The sequence below is a fragment of the Thrips palmi genome, unplaced genomic scaffold, assembly GCF_012932325.1.
Source record: "Thrips palmi isolate BJ-2018 unplaced genomic scaffold, TpBJ-2018v1 HiC_scaffold_15, whole genome shotgun sequence".
Taxonomy (NCBI): domain Eukaryota; kingdom Metazoa; phylum Arthropoda; class Insecta; order Thysanoptera; family Thripidae; genus Thrips; species Thrips palmi.
This window is the reverse complement of record NW_023144624.1, coordinates 608,316-633,668: the sequence shown is the minus strand read 5'-3', so window position 1 is coordinate 633,668 and position 25,353 is coordinate 608,316. Positions and strand designations below refer to the sequence as shown.

The 25,353-nt window shown below is 48.5% G+C and overlaps 4 protein-coding genes and 11 non-coding genes across 17 annotated transcripts; 6 read left to right on the top strand and 9 right to left on the bottom strand.

Annotated features, from left to right (window-relative positions):
* The first annotated feature begins 145 nt into the window (after positions 1–145).
* Positions 146–16,314, top strand: LOC117641862 (colorectal mutant cancer protein). The gene is made up of 17 exons (XM_034379567.1): positions 146–171; positions 240–388; positions 529–738; positions 813–1,036; positions 1,129–1,274; positions 12,871–12,984; positions 13,165–13,402; positions 13,538–13,668; positions 13,751–13,939; positions 14,039–14,275; positions 14,355–14,563; positions 14,640–14,873; positions 14,964–15,156; positions 15,242–15,418; positions 15,502–15,686; positions 15,767–15,869; positions 15,948–16,314. Exons 3-17 carry the CDS (start codon positions 611–613, stop codon positions 16,062–16,064), a joined length of 2,625 nt encoding a protein of 874 aa, XP_034235458.1. The 5' UTR covers positions 146–171; positions 240–388; positions 529–610; the 3' UTR covers positions 16,065–16,314.
* LOC117641902 lies at positions 5,452–5,592 on the top strand. Its single transcript, XR_004587513.1, has one exon. It is a non-coding gene; the product is annotated as a U4 spliceosomal RNA (small nuclear RNA).
* Positions 6,064–6,182, bottom strand: LOC117641906. Its single transcript, XR_004587517.1, has one exon. It is a non-coding gene; the product is annotated as a U5 spliceosomal RNA (small nuclear RNA).
* LOC117641899 lies at positions 7,061–7,223 on the top strand. The gene has a single exon (XR_004587510.1). It is a non-coding gene; the product is annotated as a U1 spliceosomal RNA (small nuclear RNA).
* Positions 7,923–8,041, bottom strand: LOC117641905. The gene has a single exon (XR_004587516.1). It is a non-coding gene; the product is annotated as a U5 spliceosomal RNA (small nuclear RNA).
* Trnah-gug lies at positions 9,670–9,741 on the bottom strand. The gene has a single exon. It is a non-coding gene; the product is annotated as a tRNA-His (tRNA).
* Positions 9,957–10,028, top strand: Trnah-gug. The gene has a single exon. It is a non-coding gene; the product is annotated as a tRNA-His (tRNA).
* On the bottom strand, positions 10,308–10,379 carry Trnah-gug. Its single transcript has one exon. It is a non-coding gene; the product is annotated as a tRNA-His (tRNA).
* Positions 11,053–11,125, top strand: Trnav-uac. Its single transcript has one exon. It is a non-coding gene; the product is annotated as a tRNA-Val (tRNA).
* On the bottom strand, positions 11,429–11,501 carry Trnak-cuu. The gene has a single exon. It is a non-coding gene; the product is annotated as a tRNA-Lys (tRNA).
* Trnam-cau lies at positions 11,960–12,031 on the bottom strand. The gene has a single exon. It is a non-coding gene; the product is annotated as a tRNA-Met (tRNA).
* On the bottom strand, positions 12,501–12,573 carry Trnan-guu. The gene has a single exon. It is a non-coding gene; the product is annotated as a tRNA-Asn (tRNA).
* Positions 15,535–17,962, bottom strand: LOC117641864 (pre-mRNA-splicing factor SPF27). Of its 2 annotated transcripts, XM_034379571.1 has the most exons (6): positions 17,733–17,962; positions 17,551–17,643; positions 17,279–17,451; positions 17,035–17,145; positions 16,345–16,909; positions 15,535–15,782 (listed from the first exon to the last, which is right to left on the bottom strand). In XM_034379571.1, the coding sequence occupies exons 1-5, from the start codon at positions 17,805–17,807 to the stop codon at positions 16,354–16,356; spliced, it is 1,008 nt and encodes a 335-aa protein (XP_034235462.1). In that variant the 5' UTR covers positions 17,808–17,962; the 3' UTR covers positions 15,535–15,782; positions 16,345–16,353. The 2 variants fall into 2 exon arrangements, with proteins under 2 accessions (XP_034235462.1, XP_034235461.1); XM_034379570.1 differs by lacking the exon at positions 15,535–15,782 and having other exon boundaries at positions 16,062–16,909.
* Positions 17,963–18,109: 147 nt separating this feature from the next.
* LOC117641865 (zinc transporter ZIP9) lies at positions 18,110–20,566 on the top strand. Its single transcript, XM_034379572.1, has 6 exons — positions 18,110–18,335; positions 18,562–18,676; positions 18,770–18,928; positions 19,001–19,158; positions 19,244–19,378; positions 19,455–20,566. Exons 1-6 carry the CDS (start codon positions 18,240–18,242, stop codon positions 19,677–19,679), a joined length of 888 nt encoding a protein of 295 aa, XP_034235463.1. The 5' UTR covers positions 18,110–18,239; the 3' UTR covers positions 19,680–20,566.
* Positions 20,567–20,975: 409 nt separating this feature from the next.
* Positions 20,976–24,368, bottom strand: LOC117641863 (transcriptional repressor protein YY1-like). Of its 2 annotated transcripts, none has more exons than XM_034379568.1 (5): positions 23,810–24,368; positions 22,903–23,026; positions 22,589–22,817; positions 22,310–22,479; positions 20,976–22,216 (listed from the first exon to the last, which is right to left on the bottom strand). In XM_034379568.1, exons 1-5 carry the CDS (start codon positions 24,264–24,266, stop codon positions 22,099–22,101), a joined length of 1,098 nt encoding a protein of 365 aa, XP_034235459.1. In that variant the 5' UTR covers positions 24,267–24,368; the 3' UTR covers positions 20,976–22,098. The 2 variants fall into 2 exon arrangements, with proteins under 2 accessions (XP_034235459.1, XP_034235460.1); XM_034379569.1 differs by having other exon boundaries at positions 22,903–23,023; positions 23,810–24,366.
* Positions 24,369–25,353: the final 985 nt, after the last annotated feature.

Sequence of the window (25,353 nt, the reverse complement as noted above, 5' to 3'; positions counted from 1 at the left end):
TACTGCGGTCTCGCGCGGACACCCGCCCCATTTCGTCCAAGCCCGCCTTTCCCGCCGTGCGCGGAGAGCAGGACACCAGCGCCACCCATCGGACAGAGAGAGAAGCTCCACTCACTATCGGCAGGTCGGGCACCCACGGCACTGCTGCGAATATCGCAGGGGACTGTCAATGTGAGTTTTCGCTGTCAACGCAAAGGCTGAATCAAAACAAATCAAATGGGGCAATTTCATTGTTTCAGTGACTGACACATTATTCGCAGTCTATTGCTTTCTTCGTGATAACTTTTAGTTGGTTCTGACCTGTTCTCGACATCGCCTGCTTGGGTCTTCAAGTTAAAAATAAAACACTCAAAGTAGAGAGAAGAACCTGGCCAGACAACTTAGTTCAGTAAGTTTCCTCAATAAATATGTATGAAACCTGATATGTTGATGCATGAAGATTTAACCTGATACTATTTCCTGTTCAACATAGTTAAGACTCTTTTGATTTTTAACATTCCTCATACATAAGTTTTGCTTTGTTTACAGCTCAGAGAAGGAGGGTTAGACTAAATTTCTGTCTATTAGCAACAGCTTCTCAAATATTTGTGTCTTAGAAGACAATACTACAATGGAATCGGCTGAACAGCATTTAGAGGCTTGTGGAGAAAGTGAAGATGCCAACTCAACCTGTGAGGAAGAACGAATCCGCAAACTCTTTCAGGCTTGTGACTGTGATGGTGATGGTTTCATAGACAGGTACTAATTTTTATTTATTTATTTATTCTTGAATCCTTCATTGGGAGAAACTAACTCTGCGTTTTCTTTGACAGTCAAGATTTGCTATCAGTATGTCGTGAACTCAACCTGGAGGATTCATTGGACGAATTAATGCGAGAGCTTGGAGCTGATGAAAATGGCAGAATATCTTATCAAGAATTTCTTCGACGTCGCATTGCTCTGCGGCCGGAAATTGATGCTTTGCGTAGTAGCAGCACTTCTAATACCAGGCATCAATGCACTGAATACCTGCCTACCAGCAGTGACAACAGTCTTGGTAAATCAAAATGAAACTCACAGTAATGTGAAGAAAGTAACTGAGATTTAATATCTAACATTTTTCTGTTGCCTCAAAATGAAATGCTGCAGGTGCTACTTCTGCGGGAAAGCATGAGAGCTGGGAATTTGACAGTGGGGCCCGTGATCTCAGCCCTGAGCCACACTCTTTACAGAAGCTAGTCGCAGCTGCAGGTGGAAGCACCTCATCTGGAAATCTCCTACAACTGGCTAATAAGGTATGTGGTGTTTTAAATTTAATTTTCTGAGTAGCTGCTTGTCAATTAGCCAAACTTGTAGAAATATTATTCATTGACAAGCTTTCAAATGGTGGTTTGTTCTTCTTCCATTGCAAACTGTGGAGCCTCTTTAAAATATATCTTGCTGACTGAGAGTACTGACGACACTACAGAGAACTTTTACCTGTGTGTGGGTTTCCTTCGAATGCTCAGTAGTTGAGATTGGTTGTGGAAAAGGTTTGTTTGAATGGAAATATTCCTCCAAGTTTGTGAGGGATTTTGCATGTGACCTAAGTTTCTATAAATACAAAAGAAGTCAAAGAAACTTCAATTATTTTGCAAAATGAAATTCAAGTTCAAAATAAGGTTTGGTATCTAAGGGGCATGGAGGGGCTTTTGTGGTTCAGTTTGGTAAAATTCCATAGAGTCTTCATTTTTTTCTCAATCACATATCATGCAATTCTTTTCCAGAATCAAATAAATAAAGTTGTAAAAAAATTAAAAGTGCGATTTTTCCTTCACAGTGCATTTTGCAATGTGTTCAGACTGTGTAATTACATGTTTCAAATTACACTAAAACACAACATAATAATTGAGAAATACAGTGTAACTGGCACCTCTATTGAAGGGAAGTCCCTCCTACATGAAATCATACAAAAGACAGTCTGTTTCATTGGACCTGGACATTCAAGGCAGTAGAATCCGAACATTAGACCATATTCAGGCTCAGTAGATGTCAGCAAGATACGAGAGTACTACATGGGAGAAGTCCGGGCTGCGAGTGACATCATTCTTTTCCGCTCAGAGGCGGCCGGGCAGCCGAACAGGGCCGAGCGGAGCCGAATGTGGCCGAGCCGAACAGAGCGTGGAAATACGAAAGCCAGAGCATCGATAACGTGGAACAGACTCAGGTGCCGCGGCCAGACCGATACCACTGCACCCAGCCACCCCCGCCCCGCCCCGCTTGCCCCCACTTGCCCCCTCACCGGAAGGAGGGGGTTCGCTTCGTGCTTGTAACCCCATACTGTCGGTGACGGCAGTGGGTCTGGGTCGGGGGTGGGGGCGGGGGGCGGCGAGGGGGTTGGTCGGCAGCACGGCGCCACTGCGCGAAGCCCCCGCGGACGGATGGGGACGGGGCCGACAGGTCGGGGGCCAGTCGGGGCGTGGGGGCGTCGGGCAGGGGTGGATCCAGCGGCAAGCCGCGGCAAGCAGCACTAGGTCGTTCCTAGGTCCGTTCTCAGTGCCGGGCGGCGCGGCGTGGCGCGGCTTCGGAGTGTTCGTTTGCTCGCGAACCGGGAAGTGCTGCTTCGCCGCGGCGGTCTAGAGCAGTGCGCTCACCGACACCAAGGAAGGCATCGGCCGGCTCGGCGCGCCACACCGGCTGCGCAGTCAGCGCGAAGGGTAGGTTGGCTCGGTCTGCCCGGGCGAGTGCGCGTCGTCAGACACGTGCAGCCGCTTGCTCTTCGACCTCTTCGACGCGGTGCTGCACTCGCTGCATTTACTGCACTCCGCCGTCTCCGTCCTCGCGTCTCTCGTCGACCAAAATAGTCGCCCGGCGTTCAAGTGGCCGCTCGCCTGTCGGCCTGTCGGCGGCACTGGTGGGCCGCGCGGCACACAAGGCCCGTGTGCGCCGAGGAACAGAGGAACAGGTGGGGGCCGAGAAGAAGGGCGCGATGCAGGGGCCGTGCGCCCTCCCAGCCTAGTCCCAGCCCCGCTAAGCCCGGCCTGGCGACGACAGCTGCGACAGCCAAGGCGCCCGAGCGACGCCGCGCCGCCACGCACACCGTCCGGTTGGGTTGCCTACTGCCCGGGCTGCGTGCCCGAGCCGTTTTCGTCGCTGTCTCTCTCACACCTACACGGGGGCATGGGTGCGAGAGAGACAGAGCGACGAAAACGGCTCTCTGAATCAGTCTGCGGCCGAGCTGCCGTGTGCACGCACTGCTACTCCGCGTATTGATTGGCACGAGCAGCGAGTGCGCCCGGACAGGCACACTGGACGGATCACGCCGGGGAAGCCAGCAGCAGCAGACTGCGCGGGTGGATTTCGGGTGGACCAATCAGAGGCCTCCATGCGAACGACACTCTGAATCAGTGTGCAGTACACGTGGGGATAGGTTGTCGCGAGAGCCACGCATGCATAAGCATAGAAACAGCCACTGGCGGCAAATTAGCCGACACTGGTTTTGCAGTGCAGCAGCCAATCGCACAGATGGCCGCAGTGCGACGAGCTGTCGCTGCTGTCGCGAGGGCCGAGCGCCGAGCTGGGCTCCAGCCGCCCCCCAGTGTGGCGTTACAGTGTGGCGTGCCCTGTGGTCTGCCAGTGCAGTGACAGTGACAGTTCGCCCGCCGTCTCTCTCGCACGGGACACTAATGGATGATCTCTGTGGCCTCTGGTCTTCGGACGTCATTAAATTAACTCCCAGGCGCCATCGATCAGGTGCGGGTGCGAGTGAATGTGTGTGTGTGCGTGTGAGGGTGCTTATCAGAGACACGAAAAGGGCGGGCCTCCTCGCCCATTTTAGGTGACCTGAAATTTTGTTCAATACCCGGTCTGGCCGCTGAGGCTATAATTGACTGCTCGATAACTGCAGTTAACCAAGGATGCTGTTAGTAGTTTACTAGACCCAAGGCATGGCACTTCGTCACGTTCGGTGCGATGAGCTCAAGACTGCAAACCGGCGTCGTTGCTCTGCTGGGCTGTTCTGTCAGGATGGGGTCCAAACACACCAGACCAGGGAAGCCATGGGCCGGGCAGGACGATGCGGTGCGGTCCCGGGGAACAAGGTGGGGGGTTTCTCCCCCTCTCTCTGCCCCGGCGTGCGTCCGTGGCTGCCTCGTCCTGCGTCTCTCTCCCTCGCACTCGCTGGCCTCGCCGCAGCCGAACGCGCCGCGCCGACCTCCAGGGCGTCGTTTTTGGACGTGGCCCGGCAGGCCCGGCCGCGCGGCGCGCTGCGAGGCGCTGCGTCCGGAACGACGCCGCTGCCGCCGTCGCTCCAACGACACCGCTCGGCACGCCGACGGAGAGCGGCCGGCCAGGCCCGGCCTCGCGGACGCGTCCCTCGAGCAGCACATCGAAGAGACAAAAGGTTTCTGAATTTTTCACCGCCTGCCGCGGCCCCGGGGGCGTTTTGGAGCGGGGGAGGCTAACGTCGGATAGAGAAAGCTGCGCTCCACCCGACTGCCGCGGTCCCGGCCCCCGAAGGACATTCTCCGCCCTTCTAGAGCGACTTGAACGTTAGCTCGCGCTGGCGACCCACGTTACTCCGAGCGCGATATATACCGCACCGGGACCCCTCTTGCTTCGGGGAGTCCGAAGCTTGTGATGGCCTACCGAATTGATGATTCTGACGAGTACCTCCGATGATGATTGAGCAACCCCAGATATGGAATAGGCTACGCCTTTCCGACACATGAACCCATTCTACGCTAAGCGTACGAAACCGCGGCCAAGCCTTGTCTTGACGTCGCAAAACCCTCAAATCACAAGCGCCCTTGACTCTCCTTTTGCCGCGCGCGGTGGGAATTGTAAAATTTCCCTCACACTTTGCTTTTGCTCTTTCACATGGGCGTGCCGAAGCTGAGCGTAGAGAGCGAAGCGGCCTGGCTGTTCTCGCACTGTGCAGGGGGGCGCTAGGAAGGGCAAGGGTCGCTCGCGATGCCCTGCTGTGCCTGCGTCACCAGTCCCAACTCGGCGGGGCGGGCCTGTCAGGACCGTGGAGGCCCGTAGGCAACATCCCGACCTTTATTTTCCATGAGGGCAGCCAAGTCGGCCAAGGGGGCGACGGCGAGGCAGGAGGGAGAAAGGGGCCGAGGGTGGCTGCGACGTTGCCCGGCCTCAAGAGGTGCCTAACAAGCTGCTCTCCTTGCCACATGCTCTCCTCGTCGCAGGTTTTTCGGGCGTATGGCTTCACCCAAATGACTGTGGTGGATATTTTGAGTCTTCGACGTCCTGCTGATCTGTCCCGACCTGTCCTCATTGATACAGTGTCACTACAAGCTGAAGGCGCTTTCAGGTCGCAAGAGTCCTGTCTCGGTCCATGCGCGAGGTGCTTGAGTGCTCGGCTCTGTGTCGGCTGCCGCTCAGTAGATGGCGCTGCGGTCGTTGTAGGGCCGTGCGCGCGCGGTGCAGTCTCACAGCCGTCTCTTGACTAGGGTCGGTGGGAGACGCAGTCAAGTTAACTTTGCGCAGTGGCGATATCGTAACCAATGAGGTTTATCCGAGGTGCGATTATTGCTAGTTGAAAACTTTTACCAATACCCCGCCTGGAGGACTTGAAATATAGTCCACCATGGCAATTTTTGGAAGCCTCTACGGAGGCTCATAAGAGCATTATCTACTGACAGAGTCGGACAGAGTGAGCTTAGTGTCTGCTTCGCTCACTGGTCACTTGTGTTTGAAGCATATTTTACCAGTTCTATTGTCGGTACTTCAGAGTCGAAGTCTTTCCATTGCCCGATTCGACTGGGAGGCCAGTATCAAAAATAGGATTGCATGGGGTGGCACCGTGTCCAAGCACCAAAACTGAATTTATGACGTGGCCGCTTGTTCATTCCGCAGGAGAGCAGGATGTTGATCATCTTCAAGACTGAGGAACTGAAGCTGGCTGGCCTGCTAACAGTGGTATTGTGCACGAAAAGTGCTGAAAGTATTCGCTCTTGGCTGTAAACATCCCATGAGGAAAGAAGTATCGATCAGGGAATTGAAGGAGAGACTTGTCAGTAGACAGTGCCCACTGACAACGAGTATCGTCTTGGTTCCTTTGAGGGTGATTGATGTGTTCAGATTATCGGCCCCGCTTGCGCAGGGCACACAAAAAATTGGTCGTTAGACTCATAATGTGTCCCCCTCCACGGAAATCTTTAGTAAAAGGCGAAAGATTTTTGCGTTTTGAAGGGAGACCAGAGTGCATAGGAGTGGGCTCGGAGCCGAGGTAGTCAATATGGTAGCGCTGGCTACAACCGCGAGCGGTCGGACAACAAGCGACCGCAGCGCCTCCTCGTAGTGCCTGTATGAAGTTCACGGCAATCAAGCCAAATTTATTTTCTTTCAATGATTGGAATGGAAAATTCATGGACTGGGAATGGTGTTGACCGCAAAACCCGCCAACCAGAGCTGAAAATGTAGGAGCAGATGATTAATTTGATTTGGATGTGTTGAAATAGTAAATCAAGGAATTCTGGACTCAAGAGGTTGAAGCGCTGACTACGTCGACGAGGTTCTGTTGAATCCCCAGAGATGGCAGCACAGCCCAAGGGGCGGGGCTTGTGCTGCCCGCCAGACCAACCAGCATGTCCCGCTGCTTAGGTTAGGTTTTCGTGTACTGCGAGTCGTACGAAATCGAAGTTGTGTGCTTGAGTGCAACATGTTTCTTGTGATATTAAATGCGCGCCATTTTTTTTGTGCTTTGTTTAAATATCTGCTCTTTCTTTTACGGATGTGTTGCAATCAGAGGAAATCGGATCGCCCTCATCGGCGACGTCCAACTCGCTCTCCACTACAGCCAGCCGCAGTAGTTGCTGCCATTGCCACGAGGTGGCGTGTTGTTGCTTAGTCGCGTGTCGTACCAAGAAATTTAATATTTTAAAATTTTGCGCATCGTTGGAGAAGACATGGTGAACGTGATTTGAAAGGCGGGAAAAAGCCTGGTGGATTGGAATTGGTTTCTGGCCTCGGCGTAATGCAGGGCCACGTTAAGAGCAGCGTTATGGTGGCGTTTGCGAGTTTGCACGTGCGGGTCACTCCGCATGCCGTCAGGGTTAGTCAGAATCTTGAACGAGTCAACAGCATACTTACCTGGCATAGAAGTTAACCGTGATCAATAAGGCGGTTCTTCCAGGGCGAGGCCTTTCCATTGCACTTCGGATGGGCTGACCTCTGCGAGTATCCCAAATGTGGATACCTCGGATGTATAATTTTTGATAGTCGGGACTGCGTTCGCGCTGTCCCGGATAATCTCTCTCTGCCTCCTCACTAGTCTTCCTGTGGGAAGAGTTGAAACTCCTTTGCCGACCGGTCTCGCTCGGAGCGTTTGACATGACTCTGTGCGGACGGACTAACTGGAAAGAATTGATTTATCACCTTGAACAACGCTGACATGCCTTTGCTAGGTCTGCACCTAAGACGGTTGTCACCTTCCTGTAAGTGGGTAACTGACTGAATACGTACTGCCGTAAATTGCTGTTGTGCTTCTGTAGACAGGCGCAATTTCTACTACTATTGCGTCTGTAGACAGACGCAATTTCTACTACTACCTTGACTTGCCCCTCGAGAATCGGTTCAGGCCAGAGAAACTTTTTCTTTGTGGAGAGGTTGTTTTACACTGGTATGATTGTTGCCGAAATATTTTCACCAAGATAATTGTCCTGGTGGCCAAACGAAAGAAGTTACTGCAGCTTTAGCGTAGCCAAGCCTCTTCCCATGTTAAAATTCCCGGCCTGTACAGAACAAAAAAAGACTGGAAACTACTAAAAATATTGAATCAACCCGTAAAATATGTAGTAACTCAGTAATTGTTCCGCAAACAAAACCAACCACCCGCTAGCAAATTACTATCACGAGCTTCGGGACAATATTCAAGTGAGGATCACTTCTCATCGGAGTGTCTCAAAGCTTGGCGTTTACCAGATCTAGTTCCGTAGTGCATTATCGGCCCCGCTTTCGCAGGGCACACAAAAAATTGGTCGTTAGACTCATAATGTGTCCCCCTCCACGGAAATCTTTAGTAAAAGGCGAAAGATTTTTGCGTTTTGAAGGGAGACCAGAGTGCCGAAGAGAGGTTTTGGATCCCATGTAGTCAAAAGAGCGATGCTGGCTACAAGCGCGAAGCGACCGACCGACAAGCGACGGCAGCGCCATCTGGCGGACGAACTCTCCTACACGATAGGTGCTCCTCAGTGGGTAACACAGCCAGTCCAATTCCACTCTTCGAAATGTGGACAGATTTACTTTCGGACTAGCATTGTGTTGCCGATGAGTGCAATAGTGAATGCTGAACAGTAATGATAAGTCACCATACTGACAGTACGGTTTACCGTATGAAGAAGAAAACGAGTAACTTAAAGTTTTCTTTATTTTCGTTCTAGCCCTGGTATAGTACTCCAGCGGGGTTACTGTGCAAACTCGCCTTGCGCAGGTTCCACTTTGTGTTTCTCTTTTCCTGGAACCGTCACGCCGCGCCCGAGCAGCTCGTGCCCGGGGCGCCTGCTAAGTCAACATGCGTCCCAACACCGCGAGCCCGCGAGAAGAGGAGAGGAGGGAAAAGAGAGGGAGCCGGAAATGTGCAAGGACACTGCAGAGCGCCCCGTAGGGGTGGCGCCGCTGTGCCGGGGCTGTGCCCCACTCGTGTATTCATGTTTTCTCGCGACGCGGCGGCGGCGGGAGGGGCGAGCAGAGCAGGGGGACTCAGAGTAAATCGCACGAAAAAGCCACCAGAAGCCATTTTTCGGACAAGGCCAGCACCTGCATGCTCGGGCTTTCCAGAAATATGGGGTGGAACGCCGCTCGCGGCCTCGCAGAAGCTAGGAGTGTCGCCGGTCACGCGTCAAAGCAAGACGGCCAAGGCAAGAGGGCCAAAAGTAAGAGGGACAAGGCAAGAGGGTCAAGGCAAGAGGGCCAAGGTAAAGAGGGCCAAGGTATAAGAGGGCCAAGCCAAGGACTCGCCCCGTGCTCCCTGGAGGTGCCCCAGGGAGACAAGTTTGCACTGCACCTGTGGCCAGTTGGCCAGGCAGGCGGGGTTTGCAGGAACTCGGCGCAGGGAACTTGGACGTAGGCCATTCCTGCGAGGCCGTTCTACCCAGTGTTCTACCCCACCCTCCAGCCCAAGCGAAGGTCAGAGGGCAACGGGAGGGAGAAACGTCTCTGCAGAGCATGCTGACCTTGTCTTTGTCTCACTGGCGGCAACACTTGGTGCTAATGTGGCAGGGAAGCTGGCAAGCCCGCTCGCGGTCAAGGCGGTTGGGAAGGAGAAGGGTGGGGCGTGAGAAGAAGGTGAAGCGCTGTTTCCGATCAATTGATAATAAGACCCCAGTATTAGGGCAAGAGGGCAAACATCATGATACGGCGTGACAAGAGTTGCCGGTTGCCGCGGGCAGTGACACCAAAGAAAAGTCGAAATTTCCGTCCGGCTACAAACTTTGACGTACTGTGCTATAATTTCTTTATAAGGTGAGGGACTGCAAGGCAAATACAAGGGCCCACACAGGCAAGGTACAGGAGGGGTGGACCAATAAGGGTCACTCTAGGAAGGGGGTGGTAGTTGCCATGGCACTGAAACAGGCCCAGTCGGTCCGGCGACCCTAGTGCTGATCAAAATTGGATGCAGGCTTTCAGACTCGACCTGTCGGTGTCTGTTGCTGCCCAAGTCGCTCCAGGACTCGACCAAAAAACATGACTCACTGCCGTGACCAGGATTCGAACCTGGGTTATTGCGGCCACAACGCAAGGTACTAACCACTATACGATCACGGCTACTGTCAGTGTGAAGGCAATGGACTACTTTGCCGCACGACTTGGAAACAGCCGGCTCTGCTGTGCCCAGCCAGCCGTGATCCGCTACCCCGCCCCAAGCAGGCTCGCGAGACACTTTCATCAGGATTGGCTGGCGCTACTCGGGCGCTGCATAACGCCCCGGCCGGACTCTTGACTTCACAACCAGGGCAGCACGACTTCAGGCCTGCTGAGTAGCCGTGATCGTATAGTGGTTAGTACCTTGCGTTGTGGCCGCAATAACCCAGGTTCGAATCCTGGTCACGGCAAGTCCAAGCAGTCAATTTTTTGGTTGTTTGGGTTCCTGCAATAGGTGTATAAAGTGGTGAGGTGAAATTCTCATGACTGGTTAGATAGGCAGATAACATCCGATAAATGTTTCATTGTTTTCCTTTCGCAAGCACTTGGTGAGCTGCAAATAATAATTAAGTCCTTTGTCATTTCAAGAAAGTTGTGCGGCCAGGGCCCCGCTAATTTTGGAGCATGTAAAAGTGACTGCTGTAACATTAAGTGTACACGCAGCAACAGCAAAAGATCAATCCATTCCATGCCGTGACCAGGATTCGAACCTGGGTTATTGCGGCCACAACGCAAGGTACTAACCACTATACGATCACGGCTGTAGGATCGCTGAGAGCTGCTGTCTTTCGAAAGTCCTCATAAGCGCTCTGCCGAGCGGAGTAGGGAACCGAACCGAGACCGGACTCGAGGGGAGGGGGCCGAGAGAGGCCGGGGGTTGGTGGGGTGGCGCGACGGAGCGATTTGCGTAAGAAAAGCAGCTTCGGAAAAATAGTGACATTTATGACGACGGGCAAGGTACCCCACTCTGTGCTTGAGACGGAGGGCGTCGCGTCACGACTAAATATAAATGGAGCACGTGTGGCGGCTTGGTGTGGCTCAGGCCCACGCCGCGCGGATGGAGAACGCGTGGGCGGGCAAATCCTGCAGGCCCTTCAGGGGACAGTATGTGTAACAAGCTCTTTCCCTGACGCCCCCGCATTTTCTGTGTGTTGCAGGTGAGGACCTGATGGGGATCCACTGTTTGAGCCGTCCGTCCACAGCAATCTCCTGTCTCTCAAATCAAACTCTGCGCAGTTGTCGCACTAATTCGGGCTAGGTAGAGCTCGCTAGGTACGCGAACTTTTTTCCTGCGTCACGTTTCGCCACGTGCCGACCCAGTCCGTGACCCTCCGCCCCACCACCCTCCCAAACGCCACGTCTCCCCCCGCGCACTTCCCTGGGCGCCGCCTGCGGTGCCGTCAGATCGACTCTCGCGACCCCCACCACCAACAAGGTCTCGTGGTGTAGTGGTTATCACATCTGCTTTACACGCAGATGGTCGCCGGTTCGAACCCGGCCGGGATCACTTTTACGACTAATCAGTGGCAAAATATTGTTGGGAGCATCTCATTTTGCCGTCAGTGCTAACAATACAAGGTATCAACCAAAAATTTGAAATGGTAGGGCTCAGTTTGCAGCACTCCGCTGTGGATCTCACCAAAACCAAAATACATTTGTTTGTCTATTTTAAAAAAATAATTTCAAAAGTAATTAGCAGAGCAAGGTTCTCGGACCTCTGGGTTATGGGCCCAGCACCGTTCCACTGCGCCACTCTGCTTCTGATTACTTGAAATCTATTTGCACAAGACTTGCTGACGCACAAAAGGAACGCCCAACGTGGGGCTCGAACCCACGACCCTGGGATTAAGAGTCCCATGCTCTACCGACTGAGCTAGCCGGGCGGAGATAAGGGTGGTGGGAGGGACGCCGAAGCGATCTTGTTCCGTCGCGTAGCGGATCGCCTGTTAGCTCGTTTGGCGGGAAACATCCTGCCCAGTCGTCCCTCTCGTCTCCTCCCCTCCCCTCGTCCTTGGCGCGCAGCGACTGCCTCCAGAAACATGCTCTCGGAGGCCAGGCGGGGCAAACCAGAGAGGACGGAACCTGGGGCAAACCTGGGCAAACCATGCCCCCCCCCCCCCGAGATCCATCCTGGCTGCGCAAGCACTTCCCCGCGTGTTCATTGAGTGAAAGTGGTGTGTTGTGTTCATATAGCATAGTTGCCTTCTGAGCTGAGATAATTTTTCACCTTTCTTCCATCTGACTCAAATGTTTCAATCTTTTGAATAAGCACAGTTTCCCAACTGAAAAATCAAATGCCGCAAAGTTAAAAATTGTGAAAATTGTCGGCATAAAATTGTACTAGCAGAGCAAGGTTTCGATCCTCGGACCTCTGGGTTATGGGCCCAGCACGCTTCCACTGCGCCACTCTGCTATGGTGGGAGGGGACCCCGAGCAGACCATACTAGGATTCCCGCCACCGAGGATGGGAGCCGCCCTGCGCAGAGCGGTGACTGGAGGGGGGAGGGAGGGAGGGGTCACGAACGGAGGTGGGGAATGACGCAAGAGGAAAGAAAGTCCGCCAGCTCGGCGGCCGGCGCGGCGGCATATCGGCATGGCGCCGGCACGCCGGCCACGGTGGTGCAGCCTAGCCTAGTGCAGTCTGGACGGGCCTGAATCGGCAGAGGATCATTCCTGGTCTAGTCTGCCATGTTCATGTTCTAGTTACCGGTGTTACTCGGTAAAATCTCGAAGGATTTTGAACCATACGCAACAAAGAATTTTCCTACAATATGTTTTACTTTCGAGACACCTTTCAAATCATTAGAATCATGTTTTTAACTGCAAACGCGATCACGAAAAATGCAAAATACCAAGACAGAATCCAACCCGGGATAAAAGAGCGCCCCCGGGTGGGGTCGAACCACCAACCTTTCGGTTAACAGCCGAACGCGCTAACCATTGCGCCACGGAGGCCGATGGAAGGAGGTGGCTCAGTCCACATTCACAAGCAAGCAGCCTCGGTCTCGAGAGCGCGGAGTGGGAGGGAGTGAGGTCGGGTTCGGGTCGGTGGAGTGGGGAGTGGGGTTGCGCTCGTGTGCTCCGACGCTAGCACGAGTCTAGCCCGCAAAAATACGAACTTCACTGTGGAGGCACAAATCTTTCTCGCTGTCTATCAATCGTCCTGTGTCTATCCCAATCAAAATAAATGTGACTGAAACCAAATGACACTGCCACTCTCTATTTGCATATATTTCCTTCCCTATGTTGCAGCTGCATCTAGCGGCATTGACCTCCCTCAAGAGCGACATTCTAGACCTCACTGAACGCTTACACGCTGCTTCACAAGAGAGGGACTTGCTGGAAACAGCCTTGACTAAGACAGAGGTATGTGGTACGCAGTCAGTGTTTTGCTTATTAATGTTAATATCTTTGTACTTATGAATTTAATGACAATTTAGTTCAAGTAACTTTGTTTTTAATGGAAATGAAAATATCTAAGAGACTATGGTGCAGGTCGTCCCTATAGAATTGAATACTCCTTCAGCACTGACTTGATTGTTACAGGTGGAACGTCTGAGACTGGAGGGTGATGCAGAGGTGCAGGCTCACCGCATCACAGAGCTCCACAGTGTCATTGCAGAGCTGAGCCGCAAACTGGACCGCCAGCGGAGCGCAGTCATCGCGGAGGAGAACGACCAGGAGCAGGACCGTGACGACGGTCAGGGTGACGGCCACGATGGGATGCCCACCACCAGCCTCCTGGATGATGAAGTCGTCATCGAACCAGAGGCAGACTGCTCAGGTGTGTAGCTGCTGTGCATTATTTCAAAAAAACTTGGTTCACAAGTACTGTATTTAAAAATTGTCCATATTTTTAATACATTTTACATGTGCCCATGTTTTTAATACATCTATAATGTACCCTAATTTTCCTCAGATTTTGAAGAGGGAGCCATTCAGCGAGACATTACCAATGCTGATGAGTCAGAAGGGCAAGATGTTGAGCAAACGATTGATGATGTGGTTTCAAACAACAGCTCTGATAGCGAGCTAGGCCATCCACTACAAGTATGTGTTACTAAATTAACAGTATTTATTTCTTAAGGCTTAATTTTTTGTATCATATTAAATGGAATCCTTTTTCTTTCAGGTCAAAAGAAATGCCCTGAATAGAGGTGCCTCTCTCTCATGTCGCAGTTTAGAGCTTGCTGCTTTGAGGGAAGAACTTATCCACATTCGAGCTGAAAATTCAACTCTTGCAGATCAGCTGACTAGGCAGAATGCTGAACTTGCTCGTGCCCAGGCTCTTCGGCGTGAGAGAGATAGACTAAAGCGCAAGGTACTCTTCATGTGGAGAATTTTATGTAATATTCCCAAATTGTCTATTAACTCTGTGATGATTGTGTAATCTGTTTTCCTCTTTCTGCTCGCAAAAAAGTTAAAGGATTTGGAATGCCGTTTCAACGAAAGTGACGGCGTGGACCACATTCCACAACCCTCCTCACTGTCTTCAATAGCACCCTGTTCATCTAGTATACCAGGCTCTCCTAGCCATGGAGCAGCACTTCCAGGTGTGCCACGAGACTCGGATATTCCTGTGCTGAAAGTTGCAGAAAGAGTACGATTAAAACGTATGGACCAACCAATAACAGGCCCAGAAATAGCATCAGTAGGTGTAAGTACTGTTCATCTAATAGCTGTACATTCAATTTATTTTTCTGATATTCATTTTTTTGTCATTTTATTGCGAACAGGTGTCCACAACACAAATGGCGGAGCACCTGGTTTCTGCCCTGGCTGAGGAGTCAGACTTGTTGGAGCTTGGTCGCCATGGTCATGATGAACAGGCTCGCCAGCAGTTGGATATAGAGATAGAAAGACTCCACTCACGATTGGAGCACTCGCGTGCTCATAATAATGTTCTGTCCCTTTCTCTTGAGGAGTGTAAAAACCAAAGTGATAAGTAAGACAAGTTGACAATTCGTATGTACATAGTAAAGGAGTCCAGGTTTATAAATCTTTGATTGTGTTCTAAACAGGCTGCATTTGCTAGTTGGAAAATATGAATCCAATGCAATTGCACTACGCTTGGCACTAGGGTATGCTGACAGAGCAACAGCTGCCTATGATTGTCTCGTGGCCCTACTTGAAAGTGAATTGGCATTGATTCTCAGAGGTGCATCAGCGAGTAAAGATGAGGTTGACGACAGACGATCTGCTGAGAGAGCAGCATGGAGTCTTCTAGAAGCAGAACAATATGGAAGGTGCACAAAGTAAGGGATGCAACGATTTCATATGTCTTAATCCTTTGCAAGTCATTTGATAGATAATATCAATGAAATTATTCTTTACTCATTTTTCAGAGAGGGGGATTGGGGTCCAGGAGATGAGCAGAGGCTGAGAGAACTTATATCTAGGCTAAAAATGGATCGAAGTAGAGTTTGTGACACAATTGTTGAACTTGAGAGCGTGCATGCTGAAGCTCTCAGCACAAGGGTGCCTGTTTCTCTGACTGAGGCACGAAAACTTGATTTAGAAACTGCTGTGTTGATGCAGGTAAAATTCCACCACACAAATTTGCATAGTTCTTTTAATTTACACATTTTTACCTGTTGAAGATGATGATACATTTCTTAATCAGGAACTAATGGCAATGAGAGAGGACAAGGCAGAGCTACGAGCACGTCTGTATCTTTTGGAAAAAGAACGTGCTGCTCTTGAACTACGTTTGAGTAGCCAGGACACCCAGAGACAAGCCCAAGCAGCATCAATAATGCACTTGCAATCTCAATTGCAAGAATTGGAGGTTCATAGCAGGGTATGACAAACATTTGCCCACGAAGTTGTGATTATTCTTATACAGAGGATTTAACAAAACCATATTATATTTACTGCTTGTAGGACACAACCTGTGGGAATGAAGGTGATGCACAGGAAACAGAACTGACAGCAGCTCTAAGAAGAGAAAGCCATTTGAAGAGTAGAGTTCATGAGCTGGTAGACACTTTAGATAAAGTCAGTCGAAATTCTGAGCAAAGGCACTTGCAGTCTGCAGAGTTAGTAAATGACTTAAAGCGAGCAAACAGGTGGGTGGTCTCCGACAAAGTTAGTATGGCAAGTGAGGACTGAAGAAATACTAATGCACTTCTTTTTGAAATTCTTTCAGCACACTTGTACAGACTCTAGAAAAATCAAAGAAAAAGTACCAATCAAGGTTGAAAAAGCTGGAACAGCAGATGTTGTCAATGGTTGAACGTCACTCTTGTCAGGTAAGTTTAATAAAACATGGCTTTAAAACTGGAAAGATTGAATTTTGAAAACTCAACAACATTTGTGTTTTATTAAAGGTGCGGACACTCAAACAAAGAATAGTAGCATTGGAACAGGAGACAAAATCCAACATTTCTCAGCCAGCACCAGCAGGCCCTGATCCTCATGCCACTCCCAGTGAAACAACTCTGTGATTTTATATGGCATTTTATTTTCAAAAATCAATGTAAGATTGACCAAGAATGATTAGAGGTGACCCAACTTATAATTGGAATAATTTATGCAAGTTTGCATGATTGAACTGGAATTTTCTCCTTCATTGTATACGTGATTTTCATTGAGATACATTATTATGACTGTCTCAAATTAAACCCAAATTGTAAAAGTAGATTTAGCAAGAAATAAATCTAATAATCAAGTTGTCATAAAAGGGATTTCATGTTTCACAACCCAACATGATTCTACTTAAATTACCTTTCTTAGTTAGCTGTCAGTTCCACTGTTACTATCTTCCACTCCACCATTATCACCACTTTGATTTGAATCTGAGTTGCCTCTTGATTGGGTGCTTTCTTGACTATCACTATTTTCTGCATGGTTGGTGTTCTGCTCGGCCTCTGCGTTGGACGTGTCTTCATCTGGCTGATCTTGCCAAGCTTCATGGATTCTTTGTCGTTCTAATTCTTCTTCAGCTTCCTCATTTGCTCGAGCTTCAGCAGCTTCTTGCTCCAGTCTTAACTGTTCTAGTTGCTGTTGCTCCCGCAGCATCTGCTCCTCCCGTTGCTGTCGCTCTAATTCTCGCTGTTCAATTTTTCGCCTCTTAACATTGGCTCTTTCCTCTTCAATTCTGCGCCTCTTGAGAGCACCCTCCTTTTCCTTCTGAAGTCTTACTATGTCTTCTTCTATGGTAACACAGGCTTGTTCTATGTCATAATTTTTACTCACTAAGCCTACCCAAGTTGACTCCAATTCTCTCAACTTCTCCCCTCCTTTCATTTGGGCATTCTTTCTTTCCCAGTTAATTTCTTGAATGTCTTTTCTGTTAATCAAGAGAAAATATTTTAGACACAAACAAAATAATCAGTAATGAAAATCGAACATTGACAAGACAACTGCTACTGTGCTGCAGCAAACACTACAGTGGTGAAAATGAGAAACGCTTACCTTAGTGCCATAAGATTTTTCTGAGCTTGGGAAACAGATGCCACAAGTAGCTCAAGGTAACTTTTCCATGCCTCACAGCCATAATCTAACATCAACTCAAGATTGGCAATACTGCAACGATAGGGAAAATGGATTTAGTATGATGAGAGCATTCAGAATACTGGGTAAGATTTGAGAACAGAAGTGTAGCCAATTCATGGAACACAACCACAATGCGTGGAAAAATAACGATAAGACAATTTACCGGGTAGCCTGATGTTCCAGTTGTGCTTGAGAATTCTCTACACATTCAGTCCAAGCTGCGATGTCAGTCATTTTCCCAGCAGGGGGAGGAGGCAACTCATACCGTTTCATACTGAGTACATCCATGGGTTGTCGCTGCTGCATACGTTCCCACTCACTTTTCATCATATCTGTCTATAGTTGCAACAAAAGAATAATGAAACGAGGGAAACCAATTACGTACATTAGAGTGTGAAAAATGAAATGTATGTAGCCTAGTCGAAGCCCACCTACCTCAAAAAGGGTTGTATTCAAGGGGGCAAGATGTTCGAGGTAGTTTTTGGTTGGTCTGTAGCGACGAGTTTCTTCATCCACCATCGCCAACGCCTAGAAGGGAAATGTAATTTGCAATCAAACATAAATGACACTTAACCTCACCTATAGCATTTTCTTTCGTTCGTCGCGACGATACTGACCGCTTCGCGCACACCGGCTTCATCGTAACCCTGGTCAATGTACGGCAGGGCATCAACAATAACTTCTCCTGCCATGAGGTTAACTAAAGTAGACAGAAAGTAAGGAAAATCGCCGGCAAATGCAGGCTGGAGTTGCGCAGGTCTGTTTGTTTCTTTCAGAATGCCAAGCGAACGCGAACCTACGCGCTGCACGCACGCAACACGCAGGCTCTACACTATTGACACTACTTTATCCTTTCCCTTTCTCACGTGCGTATAGCTCGCAAAACGCCCTCCTATTGGTCCAGCCAGGGCAAACTGCCAACAACGCATGGAGCCGGGCCAATCGGAGTGCGAGGTGGGCACTATTCGCACGCGGGTGTTTGTGTTTTGGCCGAGCCGTTGCCACCCGCCCCCGCCCCTCCTCGTCGTCTCGTCGGCAGCTCTGTCAGGTTACGTTGACAGTATGTGTCTCACGTGAAAAGGGATTTGCAGTCCCTTCTATTTACTGAAACCATTCATTGAAGTATGGAAGAAGGCACAATGCTGCTTCTACTTGCAATCGTTATGCTGGTGGGGAGCTTCTTGGCCGGTTCCATTCCCCTTGTGATGTCCATGTCCGAGGTGGGTATTTTCTTTCTGCTATGGCCTACTTTGAGATTGTTTTATTTATCTTGGCAGCGAAAGTTTAGTACACGTTGGCGTCTGGAGATGCCATCATTTTGTCACTCCTCTCTTTTCCTCACTTGAAGACCACTGTTAAACTTGTCGACCTCTTTCCCTGTACTAACCTTCTATCGGAACAGATGCTACAATTTGCTCATTACTTTCATTTAATTTTTCATTACAGGAAAAATTGCAGCTGATATCCGTCCTTGGAGCAGGTTTGCTGGTTGGTACAGCTCTAGCTGTAATCATCCCTGAGGGTGTGCGTGCGCTGCTAGATGTGCCACAGGCATCCCATGGTAAAATTAGCCTATACTGTATTACGTACTAAAAAGTAAATGGTTTTGGTGCATTTAGACAAAATTGCGTTATAATATCTCCTGTTCCAATAGCTCATGCTGGTGTCGGGTCCAAGAATGAAGGTCTGGTTGTTGAAGAACCGCAAAGCCATACCCAAGCCAGTGACATCCATACGCTGATTGGTCTATCCCTAGTCCTGGGCTTTGTTTTTATGTTATTAATTGATCAACTCTCAATGGCAAAATCAAGAGGTAAGTTCTACTCGCATTAGTTGCTATCAAGCTGCTGGATGGATAGAAAGATGATAAATGATTGTACAATAGATATTGAAGGAGGCGGAAAAGGTGCCGAGCGAAGCTTCACTGCAACCCTGGGTCTGGTTGTGCATGCTGCTGTCGATGGTGTCGCTCTTGGAGCAGCTGCGACCACTGCGCATACAGATGTAGAGATGATTGTATTCTTAGCAATCATGCTTCACAAGGTACTACAGTTAAATAACTAAGCCTGTCCAAAATCAACCATTACCATTATCAACTGTTCCATCCTCAGTTTTCTTTTCTTTCAAGGCACCTGCTGCATTTGGTTTGGTGACATTCTTACTTCATGAAGGGGTGGACCGTAAGAGAATAAGGAAGAACTTATTAATTTTCTCTCTGGCAGCCCCTGTTTTGGCTCTTGTGACCTTTTATGGCATAGGACAGGTAAGCACAGACGATTTGTGGATTTTTCCCTTTTAACATTTCAATTTTATTGATTTTTTTGTATTTTTGGTTGTAGGAGGGAAAGGAAACATTATCATCAGTAAATGCGACTGGTTTGGCAATGCTCTTTAGTGCTGGCACTTTCCTATATGTAGCTACAGTTCATGTGCTGCCAGAACTGACTAACCGATCTGGAAATTGCCACGGCGGTGGAGGTGGGATGTTGCGATTTTCTGAGCTCGCTGCCCTCATAGTGGGTGCTCTATCACCTGCATTACTCACTACTGGTCATCATCATTAACAAATTGCATGATAATTTTTTTCTAGTAATCTAAATGCATTTATAAAACTTCAAAGGGTTGATCTCATTCTCATCTAAAGTCTCAGGAACTTTTTCATTCTTACCTTGCCGTGTGTAGCACCCTTTCCTACTGAGGTATTTTAACCTGATGTGCTGAGAATACCCTGTTGAAACCATTTGTTACTATTAAACAGGGTCATCTTATTTTATCTGCGTGTAAATGTGTGTGTGTTGGAGACTTTCGAAAAGTTTCTACCCTTTCTTAGAATTATTTAATTTGATTGTTATCTTTTAGAAGGTGGAAGGTGCTGTGATACCAGCACAACTCTCATGCTCAAAATCTCCTCAAGATTTCCCATGCAGAGTGAGAATAGCTCTGCCTTTTTAGAGATTCCACAGACTCTTGGCCATTTGGTCATTTGCCAATTACACATTTTTCTGGGGTGCTGTTTATGTAAGCTGACCATAAAGCTCTCTAGAAAAACTGTAAAAAAAATAAATAAATACAAAATGTAAAATAGGTATGAGGCTACAAGGAAAAAGAACAAAAATTCAGGTATATGTTAGGAATTGTGTTTAGTAAATCGATTCTGATGATTCCCTTCCTCTTGTTCTTTTGTGCTGCACTTCAATTAATTTTTGTCACAAATATATGCCAAAATGATTGGTAGATATAAGGCTGTTAGACTGATTTTCTGTTTTAAATGAGACGCCATAGTCCTGTAATGACTTATATTGTGATCCTCACATAATGGTATTTCAGGAAAATGTAGGTCTAATAATGTGATGTTACTTTGTGTGAATCATTATTATTATTAAACTGTACAATTGTTGCTTCTTTCTATTGTTATTATTGTCTTTGAAATCTATGTTCTGATTTTATGAAATTAGTTTGGATTTTTATTTTGGTTCATTGTATTGTTACATCTTTCCTGACTGAAACTTAAGTTTCCTGTAGATCTACTTGGTTTGTCATGGAAGTCATGGCATTTTTATCAAATTTGTATCTGATTTTACAAGTTTCCTCTAGGCTAATCAGTTTTTACTGTAAAATTCTTTTATTTTTATCTTAGCAATTTGGTTATGTAAATAAGCTGGGTTGTGGATTCAAACTTGGTGTAACAAGTTTGTATGGGTTACTGGAGCTATGTATAAACAAATAATAATCAATGTTGCATTCGTTTCAACTATGCATGAAATTGAACATGTCTGTTTTTTAGTAGTATCATGGATAAACCTTGTGTTGTGTATAAACGGCAGAAACTGTGATAAAGTAGGGTACAGTAAAAGTCGTCATTTTAAATAAAGTGAAAGTTTATTTTGTACAAGTCCAATTTGCTCATACCACTGCAAACTGCATCATGTATCACAATCGGTAAAATTAGGGTCTGTTTTCAATGATTTGAAAAAAAAGGAGCTGGGACAGAGGAAAATAATTAAAACAGAAAGCAAGAGTCTGTTGAAACATGAGTCAATTCACAGACATCGGTGAAATCAAGCCAGACATTCTGAAGTGATGGTGGGTAGCTCAATCTAAGAATTACAGATTTTGAAGGGAACAAAATACTATTTTACACAGAAAATAGAGGCACAAGGCTTTAGTAGATAACTACCTATCTACAAATGACTCTGAGAAACTCATCACAATGTTCCTCAAACTACCCTAAAGGTAGCATTTCACCCCTTGTAAATACCATGATATTATTGGCATAACACACTGTGCATGACACTAGCAAAGACTGATGAAACGCATGCATTAATTACAATTAAAAAATCATTACAATGTAATTTCATATCACTGCAGCACAAGTGTAGTCACAGGCAAATTAAATTGGGAACAAAATTCTTCCTATGTGCTGGAAAAATTTTCCTTTCTTTACAGGAATTTATGAGAAACACACTTGACTCCTACATAAAATGACTTCTTGGTGCGAAACACCGGAGATAAAACCTAAATCGCAAGAGTAAAAATAATCATGCCTTGCACTTGAGCTTTTTGCCAAGAGAAAGCACAGAATGTACACAGGCGCGAACATGTGAAAACTCCACACTGTACAAACTCCTGTCGCCTGAGTTCAGATTCAAAATATCACTTTTGGGCAGGTACCAGGTTTTTGCATATGTGCATTTCCAGTGACACATACTGAAAGTTTGGAGGATATTCCAGTGTGAGAAGGCGACAGGATCAACAAGCACTCAATTCATCAAGTATTTACAACTGAAGAAAGTGTGAAAACCACTCTCACTTCAAACAATATAAAGCTAAAGATCAGTTTTGTTTAATACAATCTTCCCAAAATAGGGTAAAATTCACTTCCTAGGTATCATAACTCACATCAGGACTTCTTTCAACTCAGGCACTGGCCACTGGCACTTTGCTTGTTCCCATCCAGTCAAGCCAGATGAAAGCTGCAGTCTTCTAATCCGCATATACAATAAATTGCTGGTTATCAGTGTCACCCATTTCCACTTGTACATATTGTGGCACAAATGGTTGGGCATGGATCATTGGAACTGACCTTCCAGGATTCCTTGACCTTAACAAACAGAACAGACAAAGAAAACAATATTAATTAGACTTAGGCCCTTTAAAGAAACAATATACAAGAAGGGATTAACAGTGTTCTTACTTTGCCTTTGCATGAGTTAATATATGAGATTTCAAATTGGTAGATTGGGCAAATTTCTTGTTACACCCATCAAACGGACAAACATACGGGCGGTCACCAGTGTGAATTCTAACGTGAGTTCTCAAGTTGAAGTCAAGAGAAAATCGTTTACCACATCCTTCAAAGGTGCACTGAAACAAGTAATACCAAAATATAGAAAACACATCAAACTAGCGCAAAATGACTTAGAACAAATTTTAAAAAAATAATAAAAAATAAACAGCACAAATTTAATAATACCTGGAATGGTTTCTCTCCAGTGTGGACAAGCTGGTGCCGCTTGAGCTTTGAACTTTCAACAAAGGCCTTCCCACATTCAGCGCACACATGTACTCTGGGACCATGTGTATGAAGATGTTTCCGCATAGCTGAATTGTCTCGGAACATTTTAGTACAACCTTTGTGAGGGCATGCAATAGTTCTGTCCACACCATCACTTGGTTCTTTCTTCCTCATTTTATGACCAGGTCTGAAGAAAAAATAAACAAAGAGTAAGATGCAGTTCTGAATTGACAAAAGTGGCGGTAGCAAAAATTCTGAGTCAGAAAACTTACCTAGCAAACTCTGCAAGTTGCTTGGGGTCACTAAGATCAAGCCCTGGAATCCCATCGGCAGAATTCTTTTTAAGGTAGTCACTGGTGTCCTGATCGGTATCATCATCATCATTGCTGCATTCATCTGTATGGACAAGGGCCAACGACTAGACAACTGTGCACACACAACTTACAGTGAAAAATGTGGGTCCCAAGGATTTAATAACTATAATAATTAGAGCAAGAATTAAAAGCTCAAAACTTAATACAAAAATAATGGTTAGATCTTAAGAGGCTTTTTTTGAGGGGTGGGGTAAATTTCATACAAGCCGGGCAATGACAAGTATTTCCACTGCCGGCCGTAGATAGCGCTGGCGTCGTTCTTGTCGAATGAAACGAAGCTTGCTAGTCCTCAAGGACGCTAGGATTTAGAGGCAGTCAGCGATGAAAGAAGCCCATTGCGGCCGGATCTAAATCCTCCCACAGGAGCAGAATATCTTTATTTCCATCGGGAGAGCATGCAAGGGGTGCTGAGCCGCGACCAACCAAGCTAAACCCAGCCAAACTCGAGGACCAGACGCGTCGGGCATCAATGAGTGACGGGCGCCATTATGTCCAGTGGCCATTTTGCCTCGGAAAAATATGGCTGCGCCCTTAGATCAAAATATGGCAGACGAACCACCAAAACAAACAAAGTTTATAAACATAAATAGCCGGTTCTGATAGGTTCCGGTGACAGCGGGAAGGGCGTAAGCACACAGTGGCCTGGAGCGCCGTGGGGCGAGGGAGACGCGCGAGAGGACCCCGGCTAGCAGCCCTGGGCCAAATAACTAACCGCGAGGACAAAGCTATTTACATCTGACAGGGCCCCAACCCATCTCTCAGCCCTAGCGGCGGAGAAACGACCCATTTTTCGCGAGGAACTTACCATCATCAGTCCCGGAGGCCCACATCGTGACCGAAAACTCGCCCTCGAGGGTCTTGATTTGAACTTGTTTCTGCTCCCACTTGCGTGCCTTGGTCTCGGTGCCGTCGCTCATGAAGTTGTCGCCTTTGAAACGACCGCCGCGCTTGCCTTTGCGGCCGCCCTTGCGCGAGGGCCCGGGACTTGTCTCCACGTAAATTTCTTGATCGGGAACTTGCATCTGATCGTAAACAGACGAGAGCGGGTCCTCACTACACACAATTTCTTCCTGAGTCTGTAGAATGATTTCCTCCCTGCCGGGCTCGGGGAGGGGCTGAAGGGCAATCATGGGCTGGCCCTCGCCGTAGTCTATCGTCGTTTCCACAGTCTCACACGGCATATCCACTGGGATTGATTCAATCTCCACTTCTTCGATATCGGGCTTTATAACAACCTCCGTAATGTAATCGGAGGACGCCATGTTCTAATCCAATATGGCCGTTTCTCGCTTCAACACTGATGGCTTCCGAGGATTTTCAGAGCACGGCCTCTTGGATGCAGCACCGTACTCTAGAAGACGCTTGTGGGCTCCAGCGAGCCGTGACTTGACGAAAAGAGGGCCAACTGAACACAAGTTTTGGTGATTATTTACCGACCGTCACCTGCCTTCCGTACGCAGCGGACCCAAAATTTTGTTAAATTTCTTTACTAGAACCATGCGGCTTCTTACATGTCTCTCGCTTCGGCAGAGTTTTCGCCACGTTTTTACGGCGTGTTTCGAGTTTAACAGTTGGCCAGAACGGGAGCGGCCGAGCGCTAGTGTCGCCACCTATGTGAAAAACCCCGAACCTCCTCCGCTCCGTCGCGAGTGTCGCTGCGCCGAGCTTCGGCGGGCCGCGTGGGTGAGGGGCGCAAGGGGCGCAAGGGACACGGGTGCGGGGCGGGGGAGGGGGAGGGGGCGCAGCCACAACAAGTGTCGGAGTGGCGGTGGTGGCGGTAGCGGCGGCGCGGCGCCGTCCAACCAGAGGCGCGCTCCGATCCACCGCCGCACCGCGCCGCTGCCGCTCGGGCCCCGGTACCTTTACCTGGGCGGTTGTGCCGTGCCGCCTAGCCTCGCGTCGCCTCGCCTCCACCGCACCGCAGTCGTTTTGCCTCTGTGATGGGGCTTGGAGGAGGCGTGTCCGCGTCAGGTGTCGTCCGCGTTTGAGGCGTTGGTGACTCGCGACGCGTGTGCGTGTGTGTGCAGTGCCTGTATTTTGGATATATTCGGATAGTGTGATGAAGCAAGGATAAATATACCATGGTGACGTGCGGCTTCCGGAATGAGTCAGGTAAGCTTTGGCGAGTTGGAGTTGGCGGTCGGCCGACGAGACGGCGGGCTTGGCCGAGCGAGAGGGGCCGCGCTGCCGCGCTGCACGACTACCTGCCGGAGCCGCAGCACTGCCCTGCCACAGCCACAGCGCGCGGCGCAACGGCCGCGGCCCTCGGCCTGACAGGACGGACAGGGCAGGCACCTCGCCACCCGCACCTCACCACCACACCGTGATGCACACCATGCCTCCAGGATG